The following is a 26,799-nucleotide window of genomic DNA, read 5'->3' on the forward strand; positions in this document are numbered from 1 at the left end:
TGCCAGGCCAGGGCAACTCCCGTAATTCACTGTTGCATGAATTGTGCTGTAAGGCTGGGTTCTCCCCAAAGACCTAAGGGCTTAGGCAGCCATATCCCCAATTGTATTTTCTTGTTCTTAGGTCCATGTGAAGTCCCCAGCCTAATTTCATGCTCATCTGATAACACGCTTCTGTATGTACTGGGGAGAAGGAGCAAGGACTGCATGCCATTTTGACTTTGAGGCACTGCAACACACAAGAGGTGTAACATTTTTCTCTAGACCTACACTGAATAAATCTCACATATACAACTCCCAAGCATGCAATTGCTCCCTCTTTTTATACTGGCCCTCCATAATAACGGTGTTAGTAGTCAAATAATTTACTCCATTTCAAGACAAGTTCCCTTTCCATCCTGATTAATCTGTCTGGGCTATCACAACACTTCAATGAGAGCTGGCCTTGTGGGTTATCTATACTGGAGGAGATTACAAAAGACCTGTGTTATAATCTCTATTCTGCCACTAAAATGTGTGATTCTGGGGCAAATCTCTTGTTCCTCTGGCATCCATTTCCTGTCTTGTCTGTCCTGTAAGATCTTTGCAGTATCAGAGACCTCACTTAACGGACAGATTTTCAAGTGCATCTCTGGAAACTCAACAGTGCAAATCCTTTGGAGACTTGTCTGCATCAGGAAAGCCCACCTCGCCCTCTATACTACTAAGTTGCAGAGTTACTGGAGAGGTGGATGTTCTGCTGCATGGGATTGAAGATAGCCATGATTAAAGGGATGAAAATGACTGTATGGTATCTAGAATTTGTGGAGAGCTTTTGTCTGCAAAGGCAAAGTGTGTTCAAGTACATGCCAGCTAGGGAAAAAATGGCAAAGGGGACTTAAGACCAGAACGTATGTATTTGACAAACTTTGCCATCTCCCATAGACTTCTCAAATAAGCGGTGCTATTTCAGCCACCATGTAGCCCAAGGCTATGCTAGTTTCCTAGCCTTTTGCTTTTATCACCAACATCCTAGTGTACAACTTTGTCATCATGTTCTTCCTATACTAAGGTTTTTCTGTTCTCTTTCTGCTGAATTGGGTGGTCAGACAGACTCACACATTACTAATTTAATGCGGTTTATTTATACAGTGAGCAACTCACTGATTGTCATCATCCTGATAAACAGGTCTATTTACTAGACTTTGCTTCTAGGTCTCAAATCAATAGGTCACCTTGTTCAGTAAAACTCTTAAGCACATGCTTAACTTTATGCATGCACTGAATACATCAATGGGAGTCTAACACATGCTGAAGATAACTTTTGCTGGGATTAGCACAAGCATATGCTTGAACAATTTTCTGAGTTGGGACTTTAGTTCCTCAGGTTTACATCTCACAAAATTTTCTTGACTTATTTCTCTTCATTTAACTGGGACCAGGATGTGGCCCAAAGGATGAGCACAGTTTGGCTGAAATTCTTTTTCTCTCGACATGGCTCTTATTTAGAGTCCAGTAATACCTGTAAAACATATGTTCTCATTTTCAGAATCCCCGGAGTCTAGGAAAAGCATTTGTTTTCCACATCAGTCCTGAGTCTATGCTGTGCCAACTGAACACACAACCAAAATCAAAAGAAGAGAGGAGGCAGAGTGACCCTGACTAAACTCATAGGAATTCACTGCAAAAGAGGCCATTTGCTTCTGAACGGATGCAACCACTCCAGCACTGACAGCATCTTTGTTCATTACTAGTCAAAGACTTCAAGACCATCACTGGCTATATAAACACTGATATCAAATGGCCATGCACATCACAGCTGTAACCTACATAGTGTGTTTGCTTTCTTAAATAGGCTTTCCATCAGCCTTGCGTCTCTCACCCCAAATAATGGAGCCAATAAAGGCAAGTAGAAATTAAGTTCATGCTTCTGCTGTGTCCTTCCTTCTTCCCTATACCCTTTAGCATTCAGCAAATCATTTCTTCCCTGGAAGTCATTTCTCTGTCCAAAAGTAACCCTTACTCCAGCAGAAACTCTAACAAGGTATTGCTAGAAGCTTGTCAGGGCTCAATTTGAAAAGAAAGGAGAGAAAATTGAGGGTAAACAAAAAGATAAATCTCCTATTAGAAATCAACATTAAAAAAAGAGGTGAAAACTGATTGCACTTTTATTAGTGGCATTTGTTTTCCAGCGAAATCTCTTCCTTGCTTGGTTACAGATATCTGCTATTATATTTGCCCCGTTAACGTAAACTAATATTTTTCTTTTTTTTTTCTCTCTTTTTTTAAAATAAAGTATTGGGTTCAAAGCCTCAGCTAACCTAAGCCCATTTTCTAAGGGATAACTAGAACAATTAATATCTGGAAAATAATGAAATGGCAGCTCCTAGTGATTACAAGTTGACCTCTGATTAATAATATATTTGATTTAAAATCACAGTATTACTTTCTTTCTATAAGTAACATTATGTAATGCAGGTTGGCGCTTTTTTTTATTTTTTTTTTAGTTATCCTGCTGTAATTAATAGTAGCATGCTTCTGGATCTACTATTATTCCAGTGCTCAAAGAAGCAAACCTTTTCAAACCTTTTGGCTGGCAGAGAGCAGACAAAACTCATCTCATATACGGAAAGCAAATAAAACCTCTTATAGAAGAATTTTTTTTTTTTGTTATTTTTCTCAGCTTTTTTTTCCTCCTTTTTTTGTATGGTTTTTTTTTGTGTTTTGTTTTTTTTTTTTGTTTTTTTTTTTTAGTTTGGTTTTTTTTGGTGTTTTTTTTTTTGTTTTTTTTTGTTTTTTTTTTTTTTTTTTTTTTTTTTTTTTTGTCTTTTTAATGCCCCCCGTGTGTGTGTGTGTATTTTTCTGCTGGGGTGGGTAAGGTGGTAGTGCCATTACAGGGCTTTTTGATCTGGGGATTCTACAGCAAGCGACCAGAGGGACTTCTGCAACTCTTGCAAATCATACATCCAGTCATTATAATGCAGTGCACAAAAAAGCCAGGACAACTGAGGGCTAGAAGGTTTTGCAAAATACTATGGGACAGCCATCATTGTAACTGTACAAAACTTGCTCTTAACGTAACATAACATAAAGGCACCATTGATATCTTCCCCATTTTTGAAATACTGTAAAAAATTGCTACATATGGCACATAACACATTTGTACATACGTATATTTAATTTATAAAAGTTTTTTTTTCCTCTCCTGTTTTCTATCAGCAGAATTGCTAAAATAAAATAAATTGTTTAATTTAAAGGTGGAATACTTCATTATATAAAATAAAGTTTTACATGTGAATCTATGTGTTTTATGTTTTATACAGCAATAGGGTCTTGGTTAGCTATCACACTGGACAACCTTGTTTGCAACTCTTCTGGTGTGGAGAAGCGGTTCACTGGGTTAGTCCTGTTTTCAGCCAGCCGGTAGGCAGCGGTTGGCTCCAGACTGGTCGCCACTGGGTTTGGTATGCTCAGGAATGGTGTATCCTCGCCTATTCTTTCATCTTCAGTTTCAGTCTCGGAGCTGCTGCTGTCAGAGCTTGTGTCGGAATCTACTTCCACCCTGCTGGAAATGTGGCCATTTGGCTTTGTTCTTTTGACCCTCCGGTTGTTGGCGAGTTTCTTTGGAGGCTCCTGTGCTGGTTCGTACTCCTGTGTGGTCTCGTACTCCTCGTCTTCCACTATCTGCAGAGGACTTGGCGGCAGGCTGTTGCTCTCATGAGCAGCATTGTGGTGGAAGGAGTTGAACTGCTGAAGATGGTGGTCATACTTCTCATGTAGCTGCAGTGGGGTAACCAGGAGCAGTGGTCGCTCCTCTTCTACGAAGGGACTCACCGCCACTGAAGGGATGGAGACGGTCAGGCTGGAAGCCGGTGGTGACATTTTGGAGGGGCGTGACTTGGGAGAAGTTGGAGTGTGGAATTCGATGGGTGACATGCGAGCTGGTGTGGTCATAGCTGAGACATACCTGAAGAAAAGAGATGGGGAAATGTCGCGAGCATGGGAGTGGTGGTGGCATGTGAACACAGCTGCTCACATGGTCTGGGAAGGAAAAGGCAGGGTTCCTTTAAGATCCCCAGCATCCCCTGACAGGGGTACCAGGGAGAATTTCCTGTTGCTATTAATCCTATAAAACTGCTGATTTCTGGGGCTGTAGGCAAAGACATTTGAGAGCAGGAGGAGCACAGAAAAGCCCTGAAGTCTGTTTGCCTCAGAAGAGCCATAGAGATGCTATAAATTACTTGCCAGAATAATTTCCTGGAATGAATCGAGGAATGGGATTCAGAGACTGGGGGGCTGCCAGAAACAAAATGCATTTGCAAGTATTTTGTCAAACGGAAAACTGCTGTGGCACTTCTGGCAGGATTTGACCAGAACCTAGGGTGCATGCAAACAGAAAGGAGGAGAGAAAGGAAGAGAACTGAGGGACAGCCCTCCTGGGGCTTCACCCACTCCTGGCTACCAGACTCTCTCAGACTAAGGAGGAGAGCAAAGTCTGGAGAAAATTTAGGGCCAGATGCTGCTGATTTTCATCACTGGGGGTAGTTGGAGTAGGATCTGCAGCGCTGTCCCGGCAGCTTTGTGCTGCTCCACTCCTTGGGTGCTAGTTACCCTGGCTAATAGGTCTATCTGGAAAGAAACAGGGAGTGTTATTTGTCCTCATGTGGGAACAACTGCTGACAGAGAGGACTGTCTGGCCTAGTGTTCAGGACTGCTCTGCAAAGTTTTCCTTCCTTGTTTCTGTGGGAGGGGTAGTGTTCAAAGCTGATTTCTGAAAACAAAGCTTAGGTGCCAGTACAGAGCTTGTCCCAGAGGACGAGGACAAAAAATATAAGACTCTCATCTGGTTTGAATCAGCAGAGCTCCATGAAATGTTATGAGGTTGTGTGGATTCATGCCAGATGAGGATCTGCCTGAAATCTCTCAATCAAAAGCATACTGCCCAGCATGACATTTTGTATAGTTTGGCTTTGCTTTTGTTCTTATCCTAAGTTCACCTGCCTCAATTTCATCTGTGTCCAAATATAAAGTCTTTATAAGTTCCATCTCCTACACAGGCCCAGTGAGACAAGTTATATGGCTATGATTGATAGTTATTTAGTTTTTCATTAGTGATTTGTTTATCTGAGTCTGAAATTACCAAAATGAATCGGAATCCAACTTTCTTATCCAATTTATGACTTAGTTGAACTTATTATATTGGATTAAAACAGAGTTATTGGATAAAGAGAAACCAGGACCGATCCTGAACTAAAATGTGGTAGACCAAATTGATTTCAGTTGAGGCACACTGATTTACATCAACTGAGGAACAGGAGAAAGAAAAACAAAACTGGAGTTATGCATGAGAATTACTCAAGTTGGTTGCTAGTGAGAGCAGAGGGCAATTAATATGTCTGTGCATTGCGTGAATGAAGTCATTCTTTATTTTCATTCCATGACTGAGCTTATCATCCCTTTCACATTTTCAGGCACGGTCTGAAAAAGAGAGGCCTCCCTGCTTCCCCAGCTGGTGCAGTGTTGGATGTACATCCTCTTGTCACACAGGAGTTTAGCTATACTCATTAAGTTAATGCACTAAGTTAGTTAAATGTGTCCAGCACACTGTGCATAGTTTCACCAGTGTCAAGTTAGTCATACTAAGGTATGGTGTGTTCACATATTTCTGGTGTAATCCCCCACATCGTAATGGAGCAGTATAAAAAGCTGCTGTCCACAAGCTGAGGCACAGAAGCTGAACCCATGCAGCTCTAGCCCATCCAGAAGGGAAGGTTAAAAGGTGATAGGTTTATCCTGCTTCATGGCCAACAAGAGGTAAGCCATGCTGGCTCAGTGAAAGGGGATCAGAGTGTATCCATGGCTAGCCAACAAGCATTACCTAATTGAATGCTGCCAACTTCATTGTATAGTTCAGTGTTTCATGCAGAGGCAGTGGGTTTTGATCTTCTCTCCTGTAAGATGGCTAAGGACTTTCTAAAATGTAGGTACTTGGGGTCCTCTACTCATCTAAACAGGTGTCTGGGCATGGGATCCAACAACAGGATAGGGTAATGCAAAGGAACACCTTGCAATGTCTATTCCATTTTGTTTCAAAGTTGTGAAGTAGCTGGAGGACTGGAGGGCGAAGGGAGCACAGCTTTGATATACCAATTCACAGCACAGCAACATTTGATGGCTTCAGGAAGTAATTTGTCAGCTAAGTCATCTCTTTATGTTTCAGCGTGATTTTCAGTTGCAAGTAACTCTAATCTTCCCCCTTACATACATACACATACATGCAATCCATCTCAGAAATAATCTGCTATGTATTTCCTGCTTGCTAAAAATAGATGAGGCCTAATTTAATGCTCAGGAAATTATCTTCTGCATTCCAAATTCATGGTCATTTCAGGCACATTTAAGGCTAGACCGTCAATGAGTGGCGAATTATCACAGAAATGTTGCTGCTCTTCACCTGCAGCATAATCTTCAAGAAACATTATCATTGATGAAATGCCTTCTTTCTTCTTATCAGAATGGAAAGGTATATGCTCCTTTTCCCACCCGGAAAAGTCTGAACAGCTCATATCAGAATGATGCTCTGGATGCCGCAGGCAATGTGGGAAGACAGCATGAATGATTTTCACTTCTTACACGCAGATACCCAAATATACTAAGCTATAGTACTCACTGTCAGTGGATGTGTGGCCGTGCATCCTGTCCAGTTCCCAGGTGGGACACAATGCCCTATTTACTGTTACAGGTCCTGATCCAGCACAGGACTTAAGCACAGGCTGAGCTCTACCCACATGAGTAATCTCACTGACTTCAATGGAGCTATTTGCATGATTTAAAGTTAATCTTGTTGAAGTGCCCTACTGGACTGGGGCCATGGCTGTTTATGTCATGTGAGCCACATATCTTGAAATTGAATTCTATGATAAATAACAGATAACTATTATAAGGAGAGAGCCAGTTCACTGTCCTTAGTGGTCCTACAGGTGTTACTAAGAAAGCCATGGTGAATTACCCAGCTGCAAAGCAGTTGTCTGTGTAGCAGCAGAGGCAGTACCACAGAAATGGCTTTTGCTGTACTTGCACATTATTTTTTCTAGAAAGCACAATTTGTCTCCGACATAACTTCATCTCCCTGGGGATTGCCTGGCTGCATTTTTGACATCATGGACATCGCACAAGATCAAATCCTTTGTGATTTCACAGTGCTCAGAGAATTGGCCCAATAACCCTTTGTTTTCCTTTTCTTCTGCCTCTGATTGCTGGGAAGAAAGCCATTTTTGAATGTCTTGTTTCTTCTCAGTTTCTTCTTTGGGTCCATCCCCTACTCTTGAGGTAAAATCCTAGCCCAAAGTTGAGAAGCATTTTCAGTAAAACTTTACATGTGACTGATGCACTTCAAGGCAGACCTTAAGTACTGATGAACTAGGCTTTTCAAAGAAAAAATTACTTTGTTGGAAAACTCCTGGCCTGTTTTATTTCTAACTACCCTGATTTAATAACAACCTGGGTCCTTCATGGTTTGCACTTTGCTTTCTTCGCTTTTATGTAACTAAAGAGTCACGGGGAATTTTTGAAGGAGGTAACAGGTATAGCAGCTGGAATGTCCCAGAAAGTAGGTGGTGGCAGAATTCCCATACTGCTTAGGAGTCTTTAATGCTCTTCTCCTGTGGATCAATACATTGCTTTCTCACCAGTTTTTGTGTGACACAAAATCTCGCAGTTTTCTCACGTGCTTCTTCTAAGAAACTGTTAAGTAGGCAAAGATCCGTTTCTACTTGACAATGGAAATTTCTGCCAAACGGCTTCAGTGGAGCTTTTCCAAATGTGAACTGCTGGCTGTTAGGAGTAAATCCAGCAAAGGCAAGAAGGAAAGAAATGGTTTTTGTAGACTTTAAACTACTACCAAGATCTCTACCTTTACAAATGAGGAGATGTGTGCCCTACATGAACAGCTTCACTGTTGGGTTTCCTCCTATGCTCCCAAGCTTTGCAACCATCTGGAAACACTGGCCTTGCCAGCTGAAAGCAATGAGGTGGTGTGTCCTACCTTTCACTGTGAGGAGAGTCTCGGTAGGAGTCAGGGGTCTCTCTCGAATGCCGGAGGAAGCTGTTTCCTTCCCGTGGTCCACCGATGCCACTGAGGCGTCCCCGGGGTCCTGCTGGGCTGGCATGCCTACTATTCTCCATGGATGAGCTGACGAGCACAGAGTGGCTTTCAGAGAGGATGCTTTCAGTGTGGCCATTGCTCCAGCTGGAGAGCAGCAACCAGGAAAGGAGAAGAAGGGAGGGGAGCATGAGTAGTGCTTTGGTGACAAATGCAGATGAACAAAAGTTTAACCAGCGAAAGTGAAGGGCTCTGTTGGGATGTGCAGCATAATCTTTGGGTTGGTAAGTTGGACTGCAGAATTTTGTGAATTGTACAAACCACATGCATAAACATGATTTTGCACATGTGGATAAAAGAAGAAGAAAAGAGGGCTTTCCAGACACCAGGACTGTCGCTGATTTGGCAAATTGCATATACTAAAATTCACTGTATCAGTATTGGAATGCCGTTCAGTCAATAAAACTCTGTAAATTCACGGAAAGGTAATTAGTTAGATGACATGACATCAAATATTGTTAGTCTCGGAAAGAAAACACTGTAAAGGGAGCATGGATTTTTCTGTGTGGTTGTTTTGTTTTGTTATTTTTTCCCCCCACATCTTTTCTGTTCTGCAACAGAAACAGATCAGATATTACAGCTGCTGTTTGCCTTCCCCCTTCAGTACCTGTGGCTGGATGTCTGGGTGACTGTCACAGAGTGATGTGTTGTTGAAGTGTAGTGGCTCGTGGAAAATGAGGTTTCTGTTTCTCGCTCAATGACCTGCTCACTGGAGATCACATTTTTTGAAACGTACTGCTGAAAAAAACCCAAACAAACCTCAGGTTTACAAACTGTAATTCACAGCACATTTGCAAACATAATTTCCAATCCCTCCCCCAGAAGTCACAGTTTTTCATATGTGCCAAAGCAGAAACTTTGTCACTTAAATACAGGCAGAGACCACACTGACACATTTGAGCACATTCATGTACACCTCTGCATACACACCTCATCTAAACCCAGAGTAGGAAGATACAAATGACGTAATTAGCAACGGTCTGCATCCCAATCTGGCTATAAACCACATACATGTTTAGCAAAGGAATGAGAAGTCTTCATGGATAAAGACCTTTACTACCAGATACAACAAATATACTCTTCCCTGATGGAGAAGACAGCAGTAGTTAGCAGTAGCAATTGTTCATTGCAGGATAAGAATCTTGGCAGGAAATTACTATTTTCAGTGTCCATGGATGCAGCACCACAACAGACCCGTTCATCAAGGGATGATCTGCAGAAAGGGCCAAAGCCTCCTGAGCTGGAGATGTGCAGTGCCCAACCAGTACTGTCTCTGGTAGGACTCTATTCTCATCAGTGGGGAATCCTTGTTTTCCCTATCTTAATAATCTGATTATAGATTTAGGTCTTTTGAAGCCCAGCTCTTCTGAAAAGGTAGCTTGGCCTTAACCAAGGTTTAGTACTGTCACTGATTTAGCAGGGCTCATTCCTACATTGTCATGAATGCATACAGTGATGGTGGAGCATGAGAGCAGGGTGGCAGGAAGCCCACATCCCCTCTGGGCAGCAGCCTTCCCTGGGAAAGGAAGGAGAGGAGGCAGCAGCTACAGGTAGTGTGAGCCCTGGCCAAGGGTTTAGCTGAGGAATAACTCTCTACTCTGCTCTGACAAATGGCTGAGGGATGCTGGTGGAGTACCTGACCCAGCCCCATCTCCACAGCCACTGCTGCTGTCACTCCTGAAATCATAATGACACATTCCTGATCCAAGGGGTCTCTCCCTACTCACCAACCATCAGGCCAAGGAAGAGCAAGACATGTGTGTTTGAAGAAATTGACCTCTGCAGCACTTAGCAGTGCTGTAGAGAGGTTACTGTTTTTTTCTGAGGTGTTTTACTTGCTTTTGGTGTCCTAGATCCACAGGCACAGCTGCAGCACTGCAGCATGCCCCAGGAAACTGGCCACCTGCAGAAATGTGTCTCATTTTACTGCATATTTTTTGCGAAGTTTCCAATTGTTTCTGGGTGGAGAAAGCCAAGAGAATTCAGCCACCAGCCTGTAGCAGGTAGAAGTTTAAAGGCTGCAGGGTGAGCTTTGCTGTGCCCCTGGCAGCCTAGGCTGAAACCTGGGCAGTAAAACCTACATTCACTAGCTGGACGTTATCCGGTGGAGGGTTGGGGTGGTGCGGCCCATTGGCCATGTTCGTCACATTGTTCCTTTCGGAGCGCAGGCTCTGCCGAAGGCGATCATGCAACTTTTTCCTCTGCTTCCTGTACACGAAACAAGGAAATGATTTTAATAGGCAAAGGGAAAGCAGCTGCACCTTTTAGCATGTTGATGATGATGACAATAATATAACATCACTGTTTTTGCCAGCACTCTCCTCACTGCTGCAAGATCTCCGAGTGAGGTTTGAGACTGCAGGTCTAATTGCAGCTGGAGCTGTGGGGACCTGCAGAGGGGGAAGGATGTGTGGGAACCCTTCCAGGAGCCGGCAGGCCACAGAGGGATGTGAAAAAGTGTGAGGAAGAGGGAAGCCATTTCTAAGCCCCACTCAATGCCAGGAAGAGCTCTTTTCTGCACTCAGAGGGGAGGGAGGAGAGAATTTAACCCAGCCACTGTGGCACCCTCACTACGGCCATGGCCAGTTTTCTGACAGCCCACTGGGTTATGCTACTCCATTCACCACAGGGAGCTGAGGGGGCTTGCGTGCAGCCGCTGGAAAATGTGGTGTGTGCCACCATCTTTGTGATGCGGGAGCTACATGTTGTTTTGTGGGATTTGTCCCCTACCTCATCAGTGCACTCCAAATACATAAATCTGTTCAAGAAGTGAAGGGTGCAGAGGAAGCCCTAGAAATCCAAAATGAGTGTGTGAGGTATGCCTGAGCCTGCAGCCATCCTGGTATCGCTGAAAGGTTCTGTTACGGCAACATCAGATTAACTCTGAAACCTAATGATTACCAGAAGGGTGCCAGGGCTGCTAGTGCATACAGTAAAACTGTTCATCAGTAACATGTACTAATGGCATAGTCCCTGGCTGACTTGCGTGCTTCTACTGTGTCCCGTCCTCAGCTGCTCCTTCCCAAGTTGCTAATCTTTCTAATTCTCCTTAAGAGAGCTTTTCAGGACATCATTACAAGCTGTCGGTAACAAAACTTGCAGCATAGTAAAACCTGGCGCTGTGAAGGACATGCAGAACATGCTAAATATAACATGAAAATAAATAACTAGAGAAAGAGCTACTCAATTTCAGACTTAATTTATCAATATTCCCCAGCTTTGTCTGATTATACTGGAGAACTTCCACCATCCTGCCACAGAATCCAGGGAAATGAAGAGAGGATGCAGGCTCCAACACACTGCAGAGTAAGTATGACCTTGGCTGTGGGAAGAGCTAAAATACACACAATTCTCTAAGACATATGAAGAAGTGCAGATATTTTTGGCAGGGTATTACAGTGTAAGATACAACCATTTTCAATCCCATTTTGAACTCAAGGGGACTATTCCAAGCTTTCTGAAAAGGAGGGAGAAGGGAAAACAATAAATGTGTTGAAGTTTATAGCCAGGAAAGCTGAAAGACAAAGAAAACATGACTTGACACACTGTATTTTACGTATTTTCTCTGTATGTATGTGCCTGGATAGTGGAAGATGTTTAATTCATGTCACTCCACTGAAACTATATAAGCAAACATGGCTGCCTTGGACTCAGAAGGGCACAGTACCTGGTTCATGTAGGCTTTATGTCTGGAGGATAGCCAGGCATCATCTTAGGACACACAGGTGGTTAAGGCAGATACAGAGTACAGTGCCAGGAGGTATCTGAGCAGCTACCCAAAGACCTGCCTGGGCTGAGAAGCACCATAGGCAAGGGTTTATCTTGATTTCACATCACCCTTTCATGAGCCCTTGGAGACATTGGGAGCTGAAGACAACTTGAGATCCCTGACGTGGTAGAGGAAGTGAGTTCTAGAGGGAATTTGAGTTCATCATCTGTGAGTCTGAGATCTTGGCACATATTGCCCAGAAAACTATCCCTAGGAAACCATATTACTTCCCACCTTCACTGATCAATGTATTTGCATTGTGCTCACTTCCTTGTGTGCTGGTTGTCCTCTAGTGAAAGGAAATTAGCTAAAAAAAGAAACTTCAGGAAATTAAGAAGAAAGAATAACGGGAAAACTAATGTGCACTTCACTTATTCTGAGAAGCCTTCCCCTTAATATACATGACTTGCAAATAAAGTGCTTCTGAACTGATACTCAGTGTCAGAAGATATTGCCTTAGCATTTGACCAGTAGTATCTCTTGCAAGAAGACTAACAATATCTAAGCCATTCTACTTTATTTAGTGTGTTGTTGTAACACCATGCCACGATTTCCCTGTTCTGTGGGTTTTCCCCTATTAGGCGGAAAGAGCATGTGGCAAACATCTCACAGAGAGCAGTCTGGCACCACTGCTGCATTTCGAGGGCCATGAACTGGCAGCTCACTTTCACTCTCATCAACTGTATTTGGAAACGTTTCATTTTTGGCTGGCAGTGATCACTGATGTCTGGGACAAACCGTGACAAAGCATCCAGACCCTGATAGATCTGGGGGGCTCTTTATATAGAAAACCATATTTCAGAAATCTGACTAAATGTTTGTTGAAATTCATGGGGATGTCTTAGCTGATTTTGGTGATCTTTGGACCAGGGAAGATATTGTTTAGCTGCTCTGGCTTGCCACTTGTCACTTCTAAAAGCAGTAGTTGATCTGATTCTATTGTTCTAATAATACCATTTCAGTCATTCCCTGCTAACCACTGGCACAGGGTTGTGGGTGGGAGCAGCAACTGTGTGTGGCTGTACTCACCAAACAGGGCAAATGATTCCACTCCTCCCCTGCTTTTAGCACATCCATTATTGGTAGGGCTTACAAAGAAAACCAAAAACCCAACTGCTAATCAGGCTCTGCAACAGTAAATCAGGTTTATACAAATGTGGAAGATTTATGATAAGGGTTTTCTGTGTTTTGGTGGGGAGATTTATAAGAGCAGCCAGAAGTTTTGCCAGCACAAATCCTGCTGATGTTCAGTATAATTTATGGTCCAGAGTGCCTCATACATGTTTGAGAGTCACCCTCAGTAATTTACAGAGACTCACAGAATGCATTTAAGTGCCTACTTTTGCACTGGGATCACTTTTGAGTTCAGTTCTTTGGCCTTTGGTATTTAGTAACTTTTAGCACAGTTAATCTTGCCTCAAGTACAAACAAACTAGGCTGATACGTAAAATTTATGTCTGGAGACCAACATGATTCCAGTGTTGTTAGGGTTTGTTCCTTTCCATTTGGGGAAACCAGCTGGAATGGGTTACAGACAAAGAACTGCAAGTCAGTGAAATTGCTTGAGTCACATTTGAAGTGTGAGAATCCTTTCAGATACCTGTCTTATTTTTGCACTGCTGTTGGACATGGAGACTGGCTTGGACCAGAGAACCCTGGCCACAGGTTTGTCTCCAGCTCAGCTCTGGTGAAACCTAGATACAACCTTATGGTCAGAAGAGCAGAAGCTATAGTCAACTGGGAAGGCCCTGATCAACAATCACAGATATAAAAAAGAAGAGAAAAGTTTACTTGGTTTTGCAGTAGGCCACCACACACATGATGCCAACTACTAGAAGAGCAATGCAAATGCCAGTTATGGTCAGCACCCGTTTCTGGTACAGTTCCTCAGCTTCTAGAAAGGGACAAAAACAGAGAAGGTCACAAGATGGAAGATGGCTAGGCAAGGAGCACACAGTCAACAGCTGGCATGCTACAAAACACTTCACAGAGTCACACAGCCACCACATTTCAGGCAAACTCATTATTAATGGCAAGGAGAACAGGACCACACCATAAGCTGTTGACACAATATGGGGATGAGTGATCATCCGTACAATTACAGTCAAAAGTAATCTTTTTTTTTCATGTCAACAAGAATAATATCTATGAAACAATATCACAACTGACAAACACTCAGCATTTGCTGGAAATAAAAATGCAATGCACTAAGGTAATAACATGAATTTGCAAATGCTTTGGAAGTTTTACTCTGCAAAGACAGCTGGAATGAAGGCCTATTTTATGGGCCTTAAGAGAAATCTATTTTCTTATCTTTTTTTGGATTGTTTTCACATCCAATGTCCCTCTGCCCCCATGTCAATTTATACCTCAGTTGTCTTTACAGGAAAGATTTCAAAATATCATTGTATGTTTGAGACATGAGCTTGGCTTGTAATTATATCAGCAATGGAAATGAAGACAGGTTTTGAGCTTTGGACATAAAATTCAGATTCTTTCGGCAGTGATTTTCAAAAAACACAGCAGTATCAACAACCAGCACTGCCTTGTATCAGAGAAATGATGGTTTTCTACTTGCATCTCTTTGTGTCCAACAAAGGATCTGTTCTATTTAGAGTGGCAGGTTGCTCAGTGATGACAACTTATTACCGATCTCGTTCATCAGAGATATTTCACTATTAAAAAGATGTTAGTAGCACCGGTAATGTTTGGGTTGGAGCTACCCATGCATTCCAGCCTCGCTCATGCTTGGCAGAGAGCATTGCTGTGTGCTGTGCTGGGGAAATGTTACACAAGGAGCGCTGAGACAGAGGCGCATTCTGTGTTGATGTTTTACAGATGCTTTTAGGACGAAAATAGGTGTCTAGAATTTTATCAAGGCTTATTTTTGATTAAGCAGATAGTCTAGAAAGCTTGCCCTGGAGAATCCAGACTGGAGGGTGGCCTTAGGTCAGACTGCAATATTGACAAAGTTGGTATACCAGCAGGTGATTAAAAATAAATGAATGAATAAAAGCTGCACAGCTCTGCACTACCTTTGGGATAAATGCCAGGATTATTCCCACTGGAAGGGACTTACACGAACATAAGAGGTTTGTGGGGCAATTCACGAGGAGGTACAGAGATGCACAACACTTCCTCATATGTGCCATGAGTCTCTGACCAAGCTCAGGCACTTAAATGATGTTCTATCACAGATGTTACACCAGTGCAGGAGAAAATGTTCCCTATTGAAGAGGGAGCAGTCATCCCTCCAATACGTTTTGGGGGCTTACCTAGTTTAATTTTAATGTTACTGTGGCCAAATGGCAAATATTCCATGCAACAAATCACAAAGCAAAAGAAATCTTAATTTCTCTGATACAATTCATTTTATCATGGAATGAATTTGTCCTACAAGCCAAACCCACTGTAAACCGAAACACCAACAAACAGGTCATGAGCACTGTCAGACAAAATTAATAGCACTGATTATTAAAAGGGAGGGAGGGTAGGGGGAGAGGGGAGAAGTGAGTTTGGTAAAACTAGTATGCTGAAAAAATGTATTAAAGAAAACAAAAATGTAACTCCAAGAACAGAGAGTCAAAAAAGAAAGAGAAGAAAAGGTTGAAACACCAACCAAACCAGGAAAAAGAGAAAAAGAGAAAGGTGAAATACAGGGAAAGACAAGGTTAGAGGATTGAGAGTAAACTGCAGGCCTGGCACAGCATGCTTGACACTGGAAAAAACAGAGTGAAGAAATGCTTGGGGACAAAACAAAAAAAAGGCTGAAGCAGAATGTGAAGGGATTTCTCATACAGCATAACTCCTCACCTAGGCTAGTTAGTGGCAATTGATCCCCTTCCCACTTTGCCCCTTCTGAAAGCGCTTATTAGTTAGCCATGGAGATGGTGTATTATGAGGATGTCAAAAGAAACAGGAGAATTGTGCTAAGCAATATAGGGGCAAAAAAAAAAAAAAATAATGCTTTGAATTATTTTATATTTTGTTTTATTTTTGTCATGCTGTCAGCTGTTAGCTTGTGAAAGCAAAACGAGTAAGGACATATCAACCCATTTTTCTTGGAGGGGAAGGGAGACGAGGAAGATTAATTAACAGTGTAAATCTTGGTTGACTGCACTGACTCTAAGGTTTACTCCAGGCTGAGGCTGCTGCAAATGAGCTGGGTGACTGACTGATCATGGCTTTGCTAAGGCTGCCAGTGGGCTCAGGCTTGTGCTTGTGTGTTGGATGCTCCTGGGCTCTCACCCACTGCAGGGGACAGAGGTGCAGGGGCGGAGCAGGGACTGTAGGTCTTGAGGGCATGCAGAGGTAAAACCCTGGGTCTGCTTTCATTGCCTTAACTCCTTCCAGCACCCTTCGACAGGATCCCTTTAGGATCTTTTGGCATTATCTTGGCATAGTGTGTGTGAATGGAGTTGCTGCTATGGCCTTCCTCAAACTATATGGGGAATGCCTGCCTGGGAAGGCACTCAGGTCTGGCCATGTCTTGCCCAGCAAACCACCAAGCTCCTGGCCATGCTGCTCCTGGTTGACAGGGTCTCCCTGCTGGGAACAGCAGTATCTGAGAAGGATGTATCTCTCCAGGGTGAGACTTGGCCACCCTGTTTAGGTCCAGGAGAGTTTTGTGAATCTGGGACTGAACTCCCATGGGGCACTTGAGGTTATACCAGGTCTCGCCCCAAAACTGCCTGACCGATGTTAACATTTACAGAGCCAATTAATGATGCCCAGCCAAGTAAACATGTGCTGTGTTTGCAGTGCTCATTAAATTAGCTTAAAAACAATTAATAGCAGCTTTTGGGAGAAGTCCATAGAGAAATGTATGTGCAGTGAGAATTTAGAAAAGGTTTTAACCTGTTAAGTGTTAAAAATCATTTGAATGCATTTTTCCCCCCTTCAGAATGCTAGGAAAAGCAAATTGACGAGTTTTAAGTCAAGATATTAAATCCCTCTATGTGCAGCCTTTTGAACATGCACATTATGGAATTAATTTCACATCACTTTAATTCATACATAATTGATGATATATATGTTCTTAAATTTGCTCTGGTTTAAAGTTTTTCTTCTTATAGGTCTCTGGGGATTTTTAGAAGAATTTCATTCCAAGAGGTGGCTCCACTGATGTAATTTCATGTATAAAGCAGAACTGGCAAGTCATTTTTTTAAACAATTTTAATTTAATTCCTCATATATTAATGTATCCATATATCTTCTACTACAATTTAGCATTTATGAATGAGAAATAATAGTAGCTTGGGATTACAACAATAACAACAACAACAATAATAATGATGATAATATTAATAATAATAATAATCTGGGTTGTGAGAGATTTCTTAAATTTGGACTGTTAATGGGTTTTCCACAGTTCACAGCTTCAGCTAATGACATTCTGTTGGGACATTTTTAATAAGAACATGAACCAAAACTGTCTGAAAAGCATCACTGGCTGGTTCATTTAATTTGTCAACAATTTTAGGAGATTCCAAACCAAAACTGACTCAAAAGATGCATTATGTGTACACCTGATTACTGAATGCTAGTCACATAAGTACAGTCTATTCATGAGAAGGATTTATAAGATCTATTTCTGTTATAATTAAGATGAAATGTAAAAATAGTACCTGCTGTCAATGTTCTTGGTTGGGTGCAATATGAGTTTGGTACTAGAAATATTGATTATATTTGCTGACATGAGAATCTGGAGTCCAGCTATAAACCTCTACTTAAATTCCTAAATAACTTTCAGTTTACTTCTACTTTCAGACCTATAAATGAGTGTGTATGTGCATATCAACACGTATGTAAATGCATCTAATTTATATACCTAGCTGTGGGTTTAGTCATAGAATTTTACCTGGAAACCAGAGCTCAAAACTGTAAATTTGTAGAATTTTAAGTGGCTATACAGCTTATCCATTATTATAGACTAGTTAGTCATTTTGCTTAATGTTTACAGCGTTTCCAAAATCCAGCAACCCCAGAAGAACTTAGCAAAATCAAATGTCAAAATCAGTCAAAATTCCACAGCAGAAAAATGAATGTGCACTATGTTACAGTTACTTTGATAATTCCTAGAACTCCTTAGGTTTGGACTATTTTATCAGTATAACTGCTGATCTCCTCTAACATTTTGGCAAGGGTTGTTATAGCTGTATGATCCCTTCTAAAGCATAAAGAAATTGGTTAGGAACTGAAAAGGGGAGGTGGAGAAAAAAAAGAAAAATGAAAAGGGATTTATCTCTCAGGGTCTAAAATCTGCAGGCTAAAAGGAATGATTGGTCCATACCCATAAATTCAATCCCAAGGTGCTCTGCCAATGCAGAAAGTTGACAAAAAAAAGAAAGAAAAGGAAAAAGTTTCAGAAAAGAGCAATACACTGTACTCAAAAATAAATCACATATAAGAATTATGGCTATTCTGTGTCTGCACATGAAACAGGACAAAGAGGCAAGTGGTTATGTGGATAGCGCTGAAATGTGCCTCTGTAAGCTCCATGACCAGACCTTCTGCAAAGGACACACACCAAAATACGTATGGGGGATCTGAACAGCCACAATGCAGGGAAGCTGCAGGAACCATTAACCCTTAAAGATCTTACTGAGATAAGGGGGCCTGCGGCCTGAGGACACCATCTGAAACTTCTGCTTTTTTTTTTTCAGACGGAACCATGAGATCCCAGGGTTGCTCTACGAGAGGCAGCATGCCCCTGCAAATGGGTCTTGCGCTGGGCTCCTCTCTGGCCCCATTCCTGTCCTCAGTATGCAGTTTCTTGTTCTTGTAGGTTGCAAACTGGAGGCGTCTGGGACTGTTAGCTCATTAGTGGGAGCTCTGCAAACTGAGTGTAGCAGGGCTCTCATTTTTGGAAGATGAGGAGCCAAGTCCTTTTTCCTCGCATTCGGGCTGTGCTGCAGTGGCAGAACCACCCACTGGCCAGCTGGATGCACCCTGGGGTGCAGGGGCTGATGCTGTTTACATGGATCCCATGCCTAAACCAGCACCCCCAGAAGCTGGGGGTGAGAAGGAACACAGGTTTCCCTCTGACAGGTACCCTAGTAGACCCTTCTGACAGGGCCAACACCATAACTGTGGTAGCTCTCACTTTCTTTGTACTTGTGTGCTGTGAATTTTAAATCCAACCCTAATTTTCTGACCAAATTTAGTAGTTTGTACACAGAGGGAATGCCAATTCTTTTCTGCCAATCAGTAACATTTTAAGGGTTAAGTAAGTTGGAATCCATCCAGGTTTCTTCCTGAAGAGCCAGTATTACATGCCTGCATGAACACTGCTAAGGATACACATTAGTTGCGTAAAAAGCTTGGTTAAGTCTTCAGTAAAATGAATGACATGCCCATGCATATATATTGCTGTATTTATGCTTGCTTACAGGTAAAATTCCTAGTCTGGGTGTAATTTAATTTTAGGGGAAGTCTCTCGTATCATGCAGTTTCTATTTCAAGTAATTCAATGGGAAGTCAGTACTTAAAATTGGAATATATTCTGGCTGAAAGCCCTAACAAGAAAGCATGCTGAAGAAACATGCATTGCTTATTCAAATCTAGCTGTTATGTAGCTCTTATTTGCCTTTGGTATTCCTAGTGACATTCCTTAGATCTGATTAAAAGAAAGCAGAATATCCCAATGCTTCTCATTTTACAAACAGGCCATTATTTTTGATTTTTTAATATTTAAAACAGTACTGTTGCATAATTTTTTACTAGCAATGTGATTTCTATTGAATATTTGTCCAGGTGCTCTAAGAAGAAATACAATTAATTATTTCTAACACTAAATTTTCATTCTGGATGTGATTTTTGTGGGGCAGTATTGGAAGAAAATTGCTGGGGAAGCAATTTGTTTTTTTCCCCAAAAAAGTTACAGCTGCAACTCATTGTAGCATATGGGTATCCAGGGTCTACAGAACAAGAGTCTGATGCCTGAAAATGCTGGAACAGGTCCTTCAGGACAGCATGCTCTGTTCATGAGTGGTGTGCCACAGCTTCTAGGCACCAAGATTTTGGTGTGGTTACTCTATAGAGCTGGATGGGTAGTCTGAGGACATGGTGCTGTCCAGTGAAGGGCGAGCATAGTTGCAGGGTTGTGTGGAGACCTTGCATCTGACAAGGGAAGGACCCATTGGGATCAACTGCAGCAGCAGAGAGGTCCAGGGAGACCAGTTTCACCTCTAAAGTATCGAGGTGCCGTGTTTCTTCAGTCGATTTTCCTACTAAATGTGTTTTGTGGGTAATGAGAAATTCTAAAAAAGTTCCTTTTTCAGGTAAATTGAATTGGAACTAAAATCCTCCAAACTATCACTGAGCAAAATCCCTGCATGTCTGCAAATTCTCCTTGAGGGGCTGGGGTGCTGTGTCTCTTCCTGAGGCTTAGTATCTGTTTTGCATCCTAAATCTTGGATTATTTCAGTGGTACTTAGGCTGAAAAATCAATTTTGAGCTGTTAAAGAATGTTAAGTCCTATAGCTCCTGTAAAAATGTTATCCTATGACTGATTTGAGTCTCAGAAGCATAGTGAATGTCCTTTCTTAATTAGAGTATTCTAACATAGCATTTTTAGCGTTTAGTGAGCATTAACTGAGCAGTTTATAGTGAAAAACTGCCATCTTTAACCTTGAGTAGAAGATGGACAACAGTATTTTTCAACTCTGTATCATTTGGGAGTCTTGGTCTTAGCACATAAAGAGTACAATTTAGGTTGCTGAAAGGCTTTAAAAAATGAAAATTTCAGGTAAGATTCATTAATTCAATTAATGCCCAAGATAGCTTACAGCATGCCCCATGAGTCGTTCTTTATTCACAATATGTATACAACTGTTATCTAGCGAGATATGCAAGTCAGTTGGCCCTTTGGGTGGCATTCTTGGCTGATCTGGGTCATTTGGGAGGACAAAGAGTTTACGTATGATTATGCTCTAGAGAAGTTTCATCAACCTTATATTAATCCAAGTCTCCACCAGCATTTCTTATCCCAAAGACCATTCTGCAGTGTTGCTATAAGAGTTCTCATGCATAGCTACCTAAAAATCAATGAATATGTGAGCATTCAAATATAGCTAATATATCTGCATGGAACAGATGTATTTTTGCAACACTTTTGAGGACCACCCTCTGATGTCTTATCGACTAGTGGTGGGCCATGAGCCTCAAAGTCAAAACTGCTGCAGCAAAAAGCCAGGGTACAAGAGGAAACACCTGGTAGCAGCTGTGACTGCAGTGCTCAAGGAATCATAGAGTCATAGAATAGTTAGGGTTGGAAAGGACCTTAAGATCATCTAGTTCCAGCCGTATTGCCAAGGTAACTGACAACCAAACTGCCAAGGTAAGCCAGTTGCCCTTGCACTCTACTGGGACAGGGGATTTACAAAACGCTCAGCATCAGCCTTGTTTTGAACTGGCAGAAGGTCCTCAGCAGAGCTTGTCTAGGGCAGGATTCTGAAGCTGACTTTCTCTCAACAGCCAAATACAGGCCCTAAAGATAGTAACAGCTCACCAGTAGGCACACTTGGCATGGAACCCCATTGGCCCTTTTTTTCCTAATGAAGAAAGGCCCTTCTGAAAGCAAGTAAAATTAGATAGCACTGGGTAGTTTACATGCAGACTTTTTTTTCCTACTGGCACTTACGCTCTTTAACTTCCCAATTTGCTCTGAACTTTGCAAAATCTGCATTTGCAGAGATAAGTTAATCACCCGCAATCATTTTTGGTGCAAAATATGAGCTGGGCTTCAAGCTCCAAATGCAACATTTGTCTGAAGATAACTCTCAGAAATTCTAAGTCCCCTTTTTAACTGTATGCTCTGGTTGGTGTTGGCTGTTATAATAAAAAGTCATATAAATGGTTCCTCATTTATTATTTTTCACTTTTATCTACCCTCACCAGACCCTTTCCAAAAGTGTCATTTTAAGATTTGTAGCAGTTTAAGAAACCTCATGTTATGCTACAGATGTGGAATAGTTAGAAGTGCCAGTCTCACAGCCATTACTGGGGGTCTCAGAACAGCCTAGGTTAGGTAATGATGTACTCTCCTGCCAGTGCATTTCAAGGACAGCAGTACTGGACTAGCTTAAGGACTTACATATGAACATAACTTACAGCAAGGCAAGGGCATCTATGTCTTTCCATGGATACAACTTCAGAAAACATCTACTGCCCCAAAATACCTTTAAAAATCCCAACCAGAGTAAGAAAATTGAAAAACTAATAAGGGAAACCACAACTAAAACTATTTTTCTTTTTTCCCTGGGTAGGAAAACGAATTTATAGTCAATATAGAATTCTTCCACAGTTTTCAGTGTAAAGTCAGCAGCAAACAATGGAGCTTATGTTTTTACACAACCTCCTTTTAAATGATTCTTCTAAGATCAGAAAAGCTTAACTGTACTTTTTATCACAATACACAGAAAAGGCCATTTAAATCTAATGTATGGTAAACTTAAACACTGTAACAGCATAAAAATTTTCAAATTCGTAGTTACTAGAGGCATTTTAAAAATAACTCACACCAATAAAGCTTTTAAAACAGGGCATAAAATACACACTTGAATGCTGGAAGGTCTGGTTTCTAGTCAGCACCCTTGAGATTTACATGGGTAGCTTCCATGATGGGCAGTATGAATTATGTATGGACATATTTCATCCATCAGTATAAGAGAAAACCTATGCATATCTTCAGGCTCCAAAATGTCCAGCACATGCTAACAGCTTTTTGTCCTATATACTAATGGAAATTAAATTAAGATAGCCTATAGTCTCTGAAATCTATGATGGCAAGTAATCCGTCAAAAAAACAGTTCCTATAATATTGCTCTTAGATCGTAGTACATGTGAGTTCCAGAGACAATTAATTATGAATAGAACACATGCATTAAAACGTAAGATCTAAGAGATTTTCTTATATGTTACCTTTGACTTTGCTATAACCAATAAAATAAAATAAATATTCAGTGTACTTTCTGTTTTATCCCTGACAAGTAATAATAACTAACCCCTCCCTCTATGCTTATGAAACATGTGACTGCAGTGCTGATTCTACCAGCAGTCTGACACAGTGTCCTCTATGGTGGGTGTGCGTGTGTGTGTATGTGTCTGTCTAGTACCTTTCTTTGGCCAATTAATCTGGCTCTGAAATACTTGATCTCCTGCACCTGTTACCCACAAATAAGTATGTCAGACCCCATTGTTTACACCGTCTCTCACCCTTTTCCTTTTCTTTCTGTGTCTTTTTGCCCTGAAGCTTGGTCAATGAGGAGGAAAAACACTTAGATCCAGTTTGGCATGTGCTCGTTAGAACCAATGTAAGCATGTCAATTACCTTTAACTTGCAATCTCATATGCAAGCAGAGGATTAGCTACCTTTCCATTTGCTGAGGGAGTACTGCCCTGTACACATTCATTAGCTTTTTGTGTTAAATAAAATGTGAGTGTTTCAAAACATCATTTTTGCACTTTAACTGCTTGATGTCAGTGCGGAGTCCATATCATACCATTCAGTGTTAATTTTACAGCGTTCCTAAGTCTCTCATTTCCCCATAACCTCAATGTCAAACAATCCAGGAGAGTATTGCGATTGCTTTTTGTTATCATTTTCATGCAACAAGCAGAGACAATCAATATTAGGCCTTAGGCAACAAATCTAGTTACAGATTAAAAATAAATAATTGAAGGAAAGATGCAGCGACAAGAAAGCAGCACCGACTGAGCATGCTTCTACTGCGGCACAGACAGAAAGGTAGTGGACGTACTGTAGAAGCTGGCCATTACGTAGTTTTGGCAGCGATCACCAGTAAATTCATTTGGGCACCTGAGAGGAAAAACAAACAAAAAAAAATGGTAGAGAAAAAACAGAGAAAAGAGAAGAGGTGAATATATGCTAAGAAAGAAGCTCCTTCAGTGTGAACTGATATGACTTGGTGAGTTCACTTTCAGAAACTGAATCTCGGTTTAGCGTGTCAAAATGGCTCAAGATGCTGAGAGCAACTCATTTGCTCTGTGGAAATGAAAAGAAATCCCCCTCCCTGAAAAGCCAGCCAAGACCAAACCAATCCAGATCAAAGTGTGTTTCGAGATGTTTCGAGGCAGAAATTCACCATTCCAAATTCCCAAATTTCCACAAGGCAGCGAGGACACATCACTCATCTCCATGAGTTTGCTCTTTTAGGGTTGCACTTTACAGCAGTCTCCCAAACAAGAAAGCTGCCAGTGTGTGCAATGCAAATGTATCTGTGAACGGATGGAAAGATCAAAAATCACACAAATGAGAAACATTTTGGAGGTCAATAATGCCATGGTGTACAGATTTTACTTTAGAGAATCAGGTCATAAATTAGTACATAAAGAGGCCGGTTCCAGCTGAACTGTGAAAACACCAAGTACTATTGATTTTGTTGCTGTAGTTGGGGAAGAAAGCAAAGTTCAGATTATTTTAACATACTTTCTTGGTTTTGGATTTTCATGGGCAGAGTTTCAGTACATCTTGCTCCAGTGAATCCAGGTTGGCACCTAAAGGGCAAAAACGTGATAAGCAATAGTACACCAAAACCACTGCTCTAACAGACTGACATCTTCTGGCCTATGGAGATGGGAGTGCACTAAGTCGCCTCCTGGTTAGGTGTTAGAGAAAAATGATCACAAAAGGGGCAAGAAAGTGTAACCTTTCCAGAAGACAACACTTTGCAAAACTTACAGCAAAAATCCACCAGAGGAAAAAATAATAATAAAAAAATAATTCTAGGAATCCTTTCTGCTTGTCTGTTTTGGAAAAAAAAAAAAAGAAAAAAAGAAAGAAGAAAAAGACAAATCAAGACTAGCAAAAATGTATATCAGCTCATCGCTTATGCCGCCTTATGAAGGCACCAGAGTAAGTTTTTTCTAAATTTGCAAAGCAGTGTAAACCAGAAATTTACACTGTTGCTTTCACCAGTCACATAAAATCTATGAAAATACCATGATTTCCCTACTTCTACAATAACATGTTGTGTTTTCCAGTAATTTCTTTCGAAGAGGAATAGTTAAACAGCAATCACAGAAAAAAAAATCAAAAAAGTGAGAAGACAAACTCAGATCCCAAGGCAGGAAGTATATTCAACATGTCTGACAGATGAAAAAATAGTCAGACCAGTCAATAAGGAAGATGAGAAGGCAAAGGTAGTCTCCAAATTTGAAGCCCCATCACGGTCCGCCCTTCCAGTTCATAAGCTCTTCTTGCAGCAAACTTCACTGCAGCTTTCGCCTTGGTCATAGTGAAGGAATTTCTCTTCTGTGCTTTGCCTGTCTTTTCTGTTGCTGGCTGTCAATTCTTCCTGCACCTTTATTCTCCATTTTGGGGCAGAGCTCAGGCTCCCAAAAAATCACTATAGCAATGCAGGCTTCTGTTCTTCAAATGTAAGTGTGAATTACTCTCCACCACACTAAACATCTATAGATTTCAATCTTCTTTCCTTCTCCTTCGTCTATCCTCTCTTACTCAGTGTGCAACCTGAAATTACCTGGTATGTGCTTCCCTGAATGCGTTTCACTTGTGTTGCCTGTCTTATTGATGCTCTCCATGAGTTTGTCATGGTGCAAGAACCATCTCCTCTTTTTCTCCTGCTGCCAATCTGGTGCAAGTCTCCTTTTCAAATTGCTTCCTCATCTACTTGCCAGGGGCCAAAAATCCCTCTTATTTGTAAATGCATGTTGTTTGGAACAATCTTCCATCTCTTCTGTCCATCCAAGTTTCATGTGCACTGAAAGCTGTCCTGATTTTTCAGATTCCACTGTTCCACAATTGTTTCTATCCCTTAAGGTCAGGGATGCTACCCTGGTACAAGTGGGACTTCCAGAGAATCACTCTGGCAGAGGACCAGTGTCAGACATAAACACTAGCACCTTGTTCAAATAAAACATGCAGGAATTATTTTTGTAAAATCAAGGTCCTTTTGGAGGATCTGCAGATGATTCTTTGGAGCTGATATGCTGTAATATATTTGTTTACAAAGGAAGGGAGTTTATGCTCTTCAGAGCCAAGGAAGGTCACACCTTTCGATAAGTGTCCTGTGTGGAGAGATCCTGGTCTCCACAGATTCATTCATTAGAGAAAAATGCAACAGATAACTCTGTCATGAAAAGGCGGTATTGCTGGGCATGATGTAAGAATTTTTGCCTCTCTAAGAGAAGGCAAAATGCTTTTGACAGAAGACATTTTGATTCGTGTTACTGAATAAGAGTAAAAATGGTTTACCCCTGTGATTTCAGTTTTATATTGCCCTGTGGTGATGTTAAATACCTATCCCTGGAGAGATGGTGTTCACACCTGTGTTGACTTTCATTTCACAGGGATGTCTACATCTTGTTTGTCAGGCTCAACTGTACACAATCCCAGTGAACAAGCTGCTGATTAAAAGCCTCAGGCTTTGCTTGTCACTGGCCAGTGGTGGTTGCTCGCTCTGCCTGTGCTTGTTTTCAGATGTTGGTGCAGATGTGGAGGTGATGAAAACAACTTGAACACTGGTGTACACAATGCTGAAATCCCTTCCAGACTGAGCAGGGTCAGCCCTGTTGAGATGGTGCTGAAAACAGTTCAGGTGTGTTTATATTCACTCTGAAATCATTGTCAGCAAATGGACTACAGCACCTGCCACTGAGAATGGTCCAGTGTGGGCCAGCCGAGATGACAGCTGAGATGAGCCTGACCGCTTATGATTATGTGTGAATGTTAAAGACATGTTGTTGCTCAGATATTCAGTGCAGCACTATTTCCAGTCCTGTTTGGTGGGTTGTTTACTATAGACTGTGCTTTTACAAACAGCTTGCGATGGTACGGTTTTCAAAACAATTTGGCCTACTCAGAGTTTCCAGATGTTATTTCTTGTTGAGTCTTTCTTTCGTAGTTCAT

At 41.4% G+C, this 26,799-nt stretch overlaps 1 protein-coding gene across 2 annotated transcripts in view; it reads right to left on the minus strand.

The window, feature by feature from the left end:
• Window positions 1-2,735: 2,735 nt before the first annotated feature.
• NRG1 (neuregulin 1) overlaps window positions 2,736-26,799 on the minus strand; it is a 96,203-nt gene continuing 72,139 nt past the window's right edge. The window contains exons 3-9 of one of the 2 annotated variants that reach the window (XM_010009977.1): window positions 23,669-23,727; window positions 18,199-18,222; window positions 13,698-13,800; window positions 10,219-10,345; window positions 8,745-8,875; window positions 8,021-8,224; window positions 2,834-3,943 (exon numbers count right to left, since the gene is read on the minus strand). In XM_010009977.1, the coding sequence (XP_010008279.1) occupies window positions 3,292-3,943; window positions 8,021-8,224; window positions 8,745-8,875; window positions 10,219-10,345; window positions 13,698-13,800; window positions 18,199-18,222; window positions 23,669-23,727 (1,300 nt within the window). In that variant the 3' untranslated portion in view covers window positions 2,834-3,291. Of the gene's footprint in view, window positions 3,944-8,020; window positions 8,225-8,744; window positions 8,876-10,218; window positions 10,346-13,697; window positions 13,801-18,198; window positions 18,223-23,668; window positions 23,728-26,799 lie in introns of both variants that reach the window. The other variant, XM_010009978.1, reaches the window with a different exon arrangement.

The sequence above is a fragment of the Nestor notabilis genome, unplaced genomic scaffold, assembly GCF_000696875.1.
Source record: "Nestor notabilis isolate BGI_N333 unplaced genomic scaffold, ASM69687v1 scaffold15682, whole genome shotgun sequence".
NCBI lineage: Eukaryota > Metazoa > Chordata > Aves > Psittaciformes > Psittacidae > Nestor > Nestor notabilis.